Source organism: Monodon monoceros, unplaced genomic scaffold (assembly GCF_005190385.1).
Source record: "Monodon monoceros isolate NGI ecotype Baffin Bay Population unplaced genomic scaffold, NGI_Narwhal_1 Super_Scaffold_16, whole genome shotgun sequence".
Taxonomy (NCBI): Eukaryota; Metazoa; Chordata; class Mammalia; order Artiodactyla; family Monodontidae; genus Monodon; species Monodon monoceros.
In genome coordinates, this window is record NW_021703772.1 from 89,052,960 (window position 1) to 89,065,233 (window position 12,274).

General features: G+C 34.0%; 1 protein-coding gene across 1 annotated transcript in view; it reads left to right on the forward strand.

Annotated features, from left to right (window-relative positions):
• Positions 1-12,274, forward strand: part of LRP1B (LDL receptor related protein 1B) — a 1,820,879-nt gene that overhangs the window by 1,594,472 nt on the left and 214,133 nt on the right. The window contains exon 61 of the mRNA XM_029226108.1: positions 12,073-12,261. Coding sequence (XP_029081941.1) covers positions 12,073-12,261 — 189 coding nt within the window. The remainder of the gene's footprint in view (positions 1-12,072; positions 12,262-12,274) is intronic.

Below are 12,274 nucleotides of genomic sequence, written 5' to 3' on the forward strand. Positions count from 1 at the left end.
CCTCCAAAGCACCTATAGTTTAGTGGGGGGAAGAGACTGATATGAAGGTAAAAACATAAATTAGATTGATGTTAGCAGTATATGTACAGTATTGCCAAAATGCAGGCTGGTTTAGGGAAGTGTTTGGTGAAGTGATGGGATCTTTGAAAAATCTGAAAGATGTAGGACAAGCTCTCCATATGGGGAAATGAAGGAAGGATTCATCACACAGAGGGAACAGCATGTGCAAAAATGTAATAGAGTCTTGAAACAGTATGGGGTTTACACAATTTGTAAACTGGAAGTTGTGTAAGAGGAAGATAATGACACTAGATGAACAAGGGCAAATTGGGGCCAGATTGTGACAGGCCTTGTATGTTAAGTAATTTGGAATTTATCATATAGGTCATAGGGAGACATCGATGGCATTTAGTTGATAGAGTGCTGTTATTAGATTTGACAACAGCATGGAAAATGAAAGACCCTGGAAGGGCAACCAATTTAGAGGCTGTTAAAATATTTTAGGAGAAAACACTTGAATTGATTATAGCTGTGGGAATGGGGATAAAGTGTTACATTCAATAGTTATTTAGCAGAATAAAGAGGAAAGATCTGTAAACTTAAAACAGCAGAAATATTGGTGGTTGAGCTGCAAATATTAAGTGAATGATTTATATTATTATGTACTTAGCCAGGGGGAAATAACTCACAGTTTGGATAACTTATGAATTTCAAATATATTTGTACATTTTTTAAAGAAATAAAAAGTACTAAACTAAGCATAACTTAGAGATTCTTCTTGAAAAGCTCTGTCTTGATGAGAGGTACATTTATTTAACAAAAGGGTCAACATCAAAGAAATTCTAAGGATATGGTTAAACATTCTTTATCATATATTTACCTAAAAAGCCTTTCTGAATACCTGATAATTTACCTAGAAGAAAGATTGCAAATGAGTGAATCTCTCTCCTCCTACTATTCCTTGAGATATAAAATAGGTCCAGTGAGAAACTTGGCATTTCAAAGTGTTCTGCAGATTGAAATGCTCAGTTTTTAAGTTTAAATCTGTCTTTATACAGAAACAGAATGATTCTAAATATATTCTAAACACAATGATTCAAAATAATAATATTCTTCTTGTAGGCCTATATTTTTGGGACTGATTTCTTACCACCCCCAAACCACAGTCCTCCTCAGAGAATTTTAGGCTTTGATGTTGGATAAGAAGTTCTAAAACTTTGTTGGAGCACAAATCTTTGAGTAAAAGGATCTTCTCAGACTGGAGAAAGAAAACCCTTAGCATCTTAAAAGAAGCTTGGGGAACCTAAGGATGAGGGTGGGTTGGGGTGGGATCCACTGTTAGAAAGCTTTTTCACCCTGAAATGTATGTGTAGCTTCACTGGGTCTCAGTTGCCTCATCCATAGAAATAAGGGTATTGGAAAAAATGGCATCAAAGGGGAATTCCAGAACTAAAATTCTAAGTCTCCCAGTTAGGTGGATCACTTTAGAATTTTTGCCAAATCCCAAAGTTTTAATTTCAGGTTAGTCTCCAATTTAAGCCTGTGAGGGGTTGAAAATCTGTAATAACCAGATTTATTTCCTTAGTTAAAATCTCAAATCACCTATCCAGTCCTCAGTTCTCCCTGATTATTACTGCAAAAGTTATTAATATCTTTTAAAGTTGAGTACTTGTGAACTTACCAAATCAATAAGAAAACATATGTTCTTGAGCATGATGTTGTATTAGATGTTTTGCATGTATGATTTATTATTATTATTGGCTTTCAGTGGAAATTTTCTTAGCTTAATACTGTGGTTCCAAGAACTGGAACCATCCCCTTATAAACTCATACTTTTATTAGAAGCCTACTGTGTTCAAGAAACTACTTGATGCAATACATGCTTTTTTAGCCATTCCATCAGTGAACACTATGAGATGTGTCATTAAAGCCATTTTGCAACAAGGAAATAAGTTTAAAGATAATTTGTCCAAAGTCAAATAGCTCATAGTTAGAATTTGAACCCAGATCTAACTGGTTCCAAAGCCTGTTCATTCTCCACAAGGTCCCCTTGTTTTTGAAAAGATGACTAACTGAAGATTTTTCTGTCTGCTTGTTATAGTTTCTAATAGCAACAGTTATAGCATAAACACACACCTATATATATAAAGGTATATCCATACTTGAATTTTTTCAGATTAATGTACATAGTAGACATAGATAAATTGCAAAATATATGAGAAATAAATAAAAACTTAAGCCATTAGAACATAATTACTGTAAATAAAAGAGTATAGCTCATTAAATCCAGTTTTTGTGTGTGTTTGTTTATTTGAAGGTGTGAAGAGAACAATCATGTTGCTTAAAAATGTACTCCTTGCTTTAGTGGGACATTTTGATATTTCTGTTTGCTCTTTCCAAACTAACTTTATCTCCTGCCTATGGGAAAACTTCTAATCTTATTTGAAAATTTATGTCACAGAATTCCTGAAATTTGAACACAGCAAAGATCCTTTGTTATTAATTTTATGCATCCTGAAAGTATAGCCTTCTCTAATGAAATGTTTATAAAATAGGTTACATTTTATAGACATTTCTGAGAAAAATTTCAGCCCTAACTCTGCATATCTTGCTTAACTTAGAGATTTTGTTTTCCATTTAATGAAAAGAAAATTAAATACCAGAAAATTATATTTAGATCACAATTTCATTCTGACTGTTTGTATCAAAGCACATACATTCAGATTTATTTTTCCTCATTTTTTTTGTGAGTTGCCATTGAACTTGAGATAGAGAGGTAGGTTTTTGACAAAAAGACTGAAAATACTGTGTAAACTGTAATAACAAAAGGGTGAGCTAAGAAAAACATTGCTTGACCTTGAGTTTTAAAATTTATTTCTTCTAGTACTTTTTTTTTTCAGAATATTCTTCGAGTCACTGAATGATTTAACCTTGTGTTAAATCAGTCGGCTATGTACATATTTTATCCAGCACACTGGAAAAATATACATCCATAACTGCTAATTTCTCAGAAAAGTAATCATTGGGTATGATTCTAAACTATAGCTTATCACTGAACTTTTATTTTGTGGAAAAATTCTTTAAAGTTTCATGCTATTATGTTGACTATGACTCTTCATTTGTTTCTATACTCCTAGACCTGAAGATACTCATATTGAAGTGTCAGTATTGGATTGACAGTCCAACACTTTAGTTTGTTTATTGCTCTGGGAATCTAGTTTGTGTTGTGAGGAGGCAGTTCTGTGCTTGGATTTAAAATCCAAATCATAACCCATGCAGTGATCATCTAATCAATGTTGGGAAAAGAATCCAGATCTCAGTGTGCTACTGGTGAAATAGCAAAGATATATTTAGCGGGTTTTGTTCTAAGGGGGAAAAACACTGAAAAAGACAAAGGGAGTACTTTGTGCTCCTGTATCCTGAAAGTCAGTAGCTGTTGCATTTAGGTCTTTAGAAAATGTAAATATCCACCAAAGCCCACTGAAAAAAGAGAGAGAATCTAATAAACACCACCATCCAATTTTACAATATTCTAGAGTGTTTCTTTCTTGGTAAGATATTGCATTTTAGTACTTTTGAAAAAAAATTTCCTATCATTCACAGTCCGTTACAAACAGTTGACTTCACAGGCTATTTTATGCCAATGGTGCTGATGTGCTGCTGTTTACAATACAATAAAAGTTAATGGAAGGGAGCAAAATAAAATTCAGTTCCTATAGAAGTGTTCCTGAACCAGTCAAATAAATTGAAATTAACTGCCATTTCTGAAAAGTTTTAGAATTTCAGTGTCAATCATATCTTTTATTTTTGTCCCTTGAATAGAACATGTTACGTTAAATTATGTATATGTCTAAACAGGTTATTATTTTGCAAATGTCACATGCGTTCCATATACTTTTTAAAATATAAATTTAAAGAATTACCCTATATGAGTTTTCAGCCACTTTCAACAGTGTTATCCGTCCCAAATATGACATGGTGCAGCATTGGGAATTACTAGCTTTAGTTTTTGGTTAGGTTACTCTCTAATTTAGGCAAGTTGCTTTGCCACACTATAGTTCAAAGTTCTTACCCACAAAATAGGACTTCTAATCAATCAGTGATTTTTTAACATTTCTTAAAGGAATTGACTGAGGTTGGAACTGGGGGAGAGGAGGACTGTTCATTCAATTCACTCACTTATCCCTAGTTATTCCTAGGACCACTAGAACACGTTTGAAAATGCTTGTAATATGTTACACTCTTTTGTTTTTATTCTAGAAGCATATTTATAATTATAGGAATGTGGGACAACCAGATACTAAATTCATGTAAATGGCTCTACTTGATATCTGTTCCAAAGGCAAAGGGCTTTTCAAAGTCTTCGGCTTTCATTAGGACGCTCTAACAAACACATTCCTAATGCATATGTATGTAGAATGTCATAACTTATATTTAGTACTGATGGTCAGCTTTGAAAGTACATTTCCAAGTATCTATGAAGGTTTGTATCACCAGTAGAAAAGTCCAGAGAGTTTCAAAGCAACTGGAATATATCTTTACTAAGTGCATGAAACAGTGTTGTTTTGTTTACTTCAGAGATTGAAGAGCAGTGTCATCATCAAGAGACGATATTTATAGGCACAGTTTAGTTTTCAAAGTAAATGAACTATAATTTACATTGTAAACTTATAAATACTGCTATTCATTAGCAGAAATACTCTTTTTAGATATTAAATATGAAAGTGGCCATATATGACCTTATATTATGAATAATTTAAAGATATGTGAGGGAAGGGAAGGGATTAAATTATATGAAGTTGAATATTCCTAATCTATGTAGAGAGTGTATATGATTTGAGGTGACAAGGTAGACAAAAAAAGGCAAGGAATACCAGAAAAGGGTAGGCAAAGGATGCCTTCTGTCTTTTAATAATGGCTTTAATTTAAAGAAGAGCTCTAAATAATTTCTATATTTTGCCATCATACATTACATTTATTTCAAAAAGTTTCACATTTAAGTGTCCCAGTGTAAACTACTGCATTAAAGAAGGACATGTAACTTTTGTCTCGACATTTGATCAGTGTCGGTATTCCAAAGACAGCCTCATATAATAGACGCTCAAGTAGCATCAGATCATATCTGCTATGTACTCTGACATATGCTGAATGGAAGACCTTTATTTTTCCTCCTCTTTAAGCTTTCAGTGATGGATGAACTTTTTGAAAGATCATACTTTTTATTGGAAAAAATAACTTTTGAACATTTTATCATCATGTTTGGTGATATTGACTATTCTTAGTGTTTCTACCATTTGATAATGTTTTTATTGATTTTGAACAATGGATTTTGGGTCCATATGCCTGAAATTTTATTTGTAGTACTGTTTCCATTAAGCAGGGTTGTATTAAAGAGTAGGCAGGACAAAATGTTCATGTAGGCAAATGTTAAATGGAATATTTTGTAGCCTGTTGTAGATGGTTCTGAGGAAATAATTATTTTAAAAAAATCTTCTGCAAACAGTAACACTGAAGGGGATGCCCAATTACGGACAAAGAACAAATGTTCTTGGCACTAAGGTTACATAAAGCATACTCTTTTTGATGGGGCATTTGTAACTAAAGCTACTGACTCAGCAGTCATTCTCTGGAAATTAGTATACTATGGCCATTTTCCCCTCCACCCGCTCTTCTCCATTACTCTCTATAAACTAGAAACCATTATTCACCCACGTACTCACCACTGTCATGAATCTTCCACTTTCTTGACATGTTAGATCACTTTCTTCCATCATCTAATTTTATCATGTTACACTCCTTTTGTAGCTTTTGATTAATCTCACCTCATTTTTTGAATGCTAATTGTTTTTCTTTGTTTTATATCTTCCTTTTTGGTTTTCATGTTCTACTACTTTAATTCCTGGCTTCTCTACATACTGTGTTGTAAATTAGACTTCTAGAAAGATATCAGGGAAAATTGTTAGTGTCAAGGTCTCTCAGAATATAGGATTAGTGAGGATCCTGATCTTCTCTTCTGAAGACAGAAGTTTCAGTCAGGCTAAATAGTTTGCACAGTACTGCCTAGGGAATGGCTGTCATTGGTGTTTTTTGGTTTTTTGTTTTGTTTTTTTTTGCGGTACGCGGGCCTCTCACTGTTGTGGCCTCTCCCGTTGCGGAGCACAGCTCCGGACGTACAGACCCAGCGGCCATGGCTCAGGGGCCCAGCCATTCCGCAGCATGTGGGATCCTCCCGGACCGGGACATGAACCCATGTCCCCTGCATCGGCAGGCGGACTCCCAACGACTGCGCCACCAGGGAAGCCCCATTGGTGGTTTTTGATCAAGGAAGAGAGATGCGAGATAGAAGAAATATTGGAAATATTTACTGGAGGGAGTTCTAGTTATTCTATCTTTGCCTCTTTGCCATGCTCTGTATGCTAGAAGGCGGACTTCTGTGGACTGCATCACCCCGGCTCTTTTACCTTCCAGCCTCAGATTGGATTTAAACCATGGGAAGCATTGGCAGGAGATTAGACAATGGAGGAAGCAAGAGGCCAGAATATTTATTTATCCCCTTTCCCTCCATGACCAACTACAGAGGTTTAGCAGTGGCTGAGTTCCTCCGCCAAATGTCATCTGCTTTTGGTAGGTGGCTCTTTTTCCTTAGCTACACTTTCACCAGCTTCTGGTATCAGATCTAGGAAAGAACTTTATCATCGGTTCCTTAGCCACACCTCTGTAAATAATTAAGAGAAAAATAATAAAACCAGTTGCGTACATAAGACTGACTTCTTTCAATTAAATTCTTTTCAATTATCATTTAAAAACATGTTCTCTGTTTACTACAGGAAGCTTGGCTGTTACAAAAAAAAAAGGTTGGAAGAGTTTAAAAGCAATGAGAAAAATTAGACTAATTTTGCAATTTTTCAGGCGTGAGGGAAGGTGAGACTACTTGGGACAATGACACCAAGAATAAGAAAAATGGGAGAGTCTTAAAATGTATTAAAAATCAAAAGATGATAGAATTTAATATTTTATTTGATATGCTTATTAACTTTAAAGTTTTAGGAGATTGTTTCCAGACAGTCAGCCGTAGAGTGAGGGTCAGGTTGACTTTACTGGATCATTCAGGTGTTCCAAACAATACATAAATTCTTTATAACTAAAAGAAAAAAAATCAATATTCAAGTTACTCTTATCTTGATTCCTTAATAAAAATAACTACTGAATTTGGTGGTTGAACTTTATTCTTCCTTTGAAAATATTTATAATAATTTTAAAATAACAAAATTAAAAATTGTTCCATATAATATTTTAAAATGACATTTACATCCTTGAAGTAAATCTTCGAGAAAAATCAGAAAAAAATATGGCATTAGTAGTAAAATTTCTATTTAAGTACTAACCCACTGGGCAAAGCTATGTTGAATCTGCCATTATCCCAATGTAATATCTTACCCAAAACACCAACTATAAGATTTTAACTCAACAAGAGATGAGTACTATGTCATTGGTGCATTCTGTTCTTAAGTATTTAAACTAGGTTAGTCCCAAATATACAATTAGATTGGTATTTTCCAGGAATATACTTGTTTAGCATGATAAATGATATTCCCAAAAATGAATAATCAAGAGTTTCGTAATAGAGTATCTCTAACTGTGAGGCAACAGTTAAGCTGAAAGCATATTCTGGATTTCCACTTTTTCTATTTATCATAATTACTAGGAACCTTACCAGGGTAGCAACCTACTTGACTAAAAGAGAAAAACTCCACAAAGAGTATTTCTTCGATTTATTTTTTGCCAAATATCAACTCCTTTCTTCTGATACATATAGTCTATGAAATAAAAGTTAGGAGCCTAGTGCTTGAGTGGAGTGCTGGAAACAGTACAATAAATACCGCTGTTGTACAGAATAGAGGCCTAACTACAGAAAGCAGCTTTAAAATAGCTTTTAAATATATAATAAGTACCTGTTAAACTGCAGCCCACACAACTGTTCTGTTTTTAGTGTCGTTTTTGTACGTCTGCTGAATACCTGTAAAACGAAAGTTTCCCTACATTTATTTTTTGCATTTTTCTTTCAATCAAACAAAAGCAGTCTTATGTATAACAGGGGGACATATTATTTTCCTCTTAAAAAAGGATAACCGTTATTCTGAGAAAACATTGACTGCTTTTTCCATAAACTCAACCATGTCTTTGTAAGAATTTGTGTTAAATATTTCTCACATATACCATCACATTTCATGTTTATATTTTATATATATTTTGTCTATTTTGTCAGCTCCACTAACTGCCAAATTACATCACAAGATTAATCTTTTTTGTTGCTCTGTAATACATGTATGTATATATAATACATGTATGTATATATAATATATGTATGTATATATTATGCATATATATTACAGATATGTTACATATGCACACATACCTAATACACGCACACGTGTATATATACACACATATAGATGTACATATATACACATATCTATAAGGTGAAAATAAGTATATAAATAGAGATACAACCAAAAGTAAGCAAGTTTATTTCTCTCATTCTGAATCAGGAACGTTTCCCATACCAAAATATATAATGTTTTGGCTTGGAACATCTCATTTACTCCCAATGTAGGTTGAACTCTTTGTGTTGATGGAAAAACAAACACAGCACCCATTCATTTATACTTATCATTTGTCAGTTACCATATAGCCGTTTTTTCACAGAAACTTAAGCAGATAGTCAAATAACTCTCATAAGGAGATTTTGGGTCCTAAAGAGGAAATGAGGCATACTGCCAAGTTATGAGTCAAACCCCAGAAAAGGCAATATGTAAAGATTCTTGTTTGTTTGTTTTGCTCTCTTTCATTTTACTTGATTTTTATTGGCATTGGTCGTGATGTTAGGGAACACGTCACTACCTCTTAGAGAGTAGCTTGTTGGAGCCACTATAGTGTTACAGATGTATGAGACTAGATTTCTTTTGGTTAACATAGTTGGTGTTTTTACTTCATTTCTTTTCTCTAGAAGGAATACTCTGGTGGTTGTGTTTGATGCTTGCTGTTTGGGAAATAAGTATGTTTACCAAATGAATGGGCTTGGAATAGGCTTGTATAAAGATCCTAGTGTTAGTCCTGTTTTTCTTTGTCAGTATCAAATAAGGAATTGAATCAAACAGATTCAATTCCTGGGAAAATGGACTACTTTTCTTCACTTTAACCTGACTTTTCTACATTCTTTGTACATCCAGCTATGTGCCAAAAGTAAGAGTTCATTTTTCTGATCTCTATACACTTATATTGATTACCTGATAACAGAGGGTTTCTGGTGACCAATCACTACAAACTTAGAGATAGCAAACTTGCCCTGTGCTTAAATTGTCTCATGTCTGAAAATCATATACAGTATAATTTCATTCAAGTAATTAAATAAAATGATTTTCACATGGAGCTTATGAAATTAGTCCCATTGTTTTATATACTTGTATTAGTTTGCTAAGGCTACCACAAACTTGGAGGATTAAGCAACCGAAATGTATTTTCTTAGTCCTGGAAGCTGGAAGTCCCAGATCAAGATGTTTGCAGGTTTGGTTTCGCCTGAGGCCTCTCCCTTTGGATTGTAGATAGCTGTCTTCTTGCTGTGCCTTCACCTGGCCATTTCTCTGTATGTGCACACCCCTGGTGTCCCTCTCTTCTTGTAAGAGAAGTTATATTGGATTAAGGTCCCACTCTGAAGACCTTAATTTAATCTTACTTACTTCTTTAAAGGCCCTATCTTTAAATACAGATATATTGGGGTCTAGGGCTTCAACATATGAATTTTAAGGGGACACAATTCAGTCCATAACCACACTTTACCTTACTAGGATGGCTTTCTTAAAGGCTAGTAGGTAAAGTGGCAAAGAACTCAGCAGCCAGCAAATCCGATTTAGATTCAAATACCAGCATCTTCATAGTTTTCTCCGTCCTCTCTGGTCAAATTACTTGTTTTCCAAATCTTAGTTTTCTTATCTGAAAGTGAGGTCAACTGTTTCATGATAGAGTTGTTTTGAGTATTAAATTAAATAGGTGTACAAAGTTGATATGTTACTATGGGGTTTCTCAATCTCAGATCTATCGATATGTGGGCCTGATAATTCTTCCTTCTGGGACCAGAATGGCCTCCCCCACCCATTAGAGCCAAGGGCCTACTTTCTGGCACCCATGGGCTGAATAAATGTCAGCTCTAGTTATTGAATAGTTCAACAGACTGTGCTATTTTTGAGATGCTAATAGGCAAGTTCTTACAATAACTTCACTTTTTGTACAGAAGCTAATTGAATCTCTGATGGACTGACATTATTTTAAAGTGATGATTAATTTTTGAATCCCTATTTAATGATGTAATTACTTGCTTGACATCTAAGGAAATCTGACTTGAATGTTTCTGAGACTTTCAATTTTTTCTGAGGATTTTTATTTTATTTTGAAAAGTTTCAAACATACACACATGTTGAAAGATTGCTGTAATGATCACCTATTACCAAGAGTCACCCAATTGTTAACATTTTGCCACATTTGTTTATCTTTCTGGAATGAATTTATATAGTCAAAGGGGGAGAGTGGGCATAGTTTGCATAAATAACTCAGACATGATTCATTCTGGTAAAATGTCCTACTTTTCATCTTTCTTTATTCAATTCTACTTATCATTGTGGCAATGGGCTCCATGTCTGGGAATTACACGGATAATTCAGTTTGAATATCTGCATCAAAAGTGTGCACATCTGGATTTTTCTTGATTTTTTTATATCCTTCATATGCATAGTATCTCTTCTGAGATGGATTTCTGGCTAGACACTACATTATTTATAGTAGTCAGTGGCTTAAAGTGTCACCCATTTGAAGGAGTCTTAACTCTTTTATTTCTGTATTTTCTGAGTCATAGTGAATTCTCTGATCACATTTGGCCCATCTGAGTAAAAATAACAAATTGGTAGATTTAAAATTTCTACTTCTAGTTAACAATATAAATTTACCCAGCATCTTAAAAATAAGGCTGTAAACCTCCCTAGAAAAAGTGAATTATATTTTAAATTTTGATAGTTTTCCAGTTACTGCTGAATGAGGAATATGCCAAACATAAATTCTGTCATTATGTTCTAATATATAAAAAAGTACATATTACCTGAATTATAGTACCTTTTCTCATTAACGAACATTTTGCAGAATTTTTAAAAGTAGATCTAAAAATTTATATAGAGAAATATATTGGAATGTTTGTGCAAATTAGGGAATTTCAATTTTCTTTATTTATGGCTTTTTTTTTTAAAAATTGAAGAACCCTCTATCACATTTTAAAATTATTTAACTCCAAACCACCAAACAAATTTATTACATCTTATTTGCCAGATAGGACCCTGGAATCTCTTGAAAGAAAAATTTACGTTTGTGAAGCTCAATCTACTGTTTACATTTAAACCCAATCCTCTAATGAATGTATAATTATAAAACAATTTTAATCTGCAACAAAGCAGTTTTATAATTGTTAAGTCTGCATGATGCATTGTTATTTGTCACATTTATATATTTCTCCATCCCTATCCCAGCTTATTTTGCAAGCAAAAATACTCATAAGATCTCAGTGACTAAAATGGTTAATAGTAGTCATAGTCACTCTATCTCCAGGTAGATAGACATTTCATCCTGGATATATAATTTAATCCATTTAAAAGTGGGAGAAAGCAGTACAATGACCTGTGGATTTAAGGAGGATATAAGTTAGAAACAACTGATGGAGATATACATATATATATAAGTTTTAAATGTTGGATGTTATTTGTTTCTGGTGAAGCAGCCATTACTTGTAAGCAGGGTTGAATTCATTTTCTTCCCAGTGGTTGAACCAATCTAAATCTGAGCAAAGCAACCTCCTGTGCCAGATCCTGCATTCTCTTAACTGGTAATAAAGAACCTTGCCGGCCTGACAGGTTGTCACAGCAATTATTCACACGAAGTTATGTAGCAGTTGTATCTGTCAGCCCATGTAGTATTGAATATTTTAACTGGCAGTCTTCCAAGACTGAACATTGATCTTACCATCTCCTATTACAGTCCCTAATCAAGATATTCCAGGGGTGATTGCACTAACATTGTTTGAAGACTACATCTACTGGACTGATGGGAAAACCAAGTCACTCAGCCGTGCCCATAAAACCTCGGGAGCAGACAGACTCTCACTGATTAACTCATGGCATGCCATCACAGATATCCAGGTGTATCATTCTTACAGACAACCTGATGGTAATTATTCTTT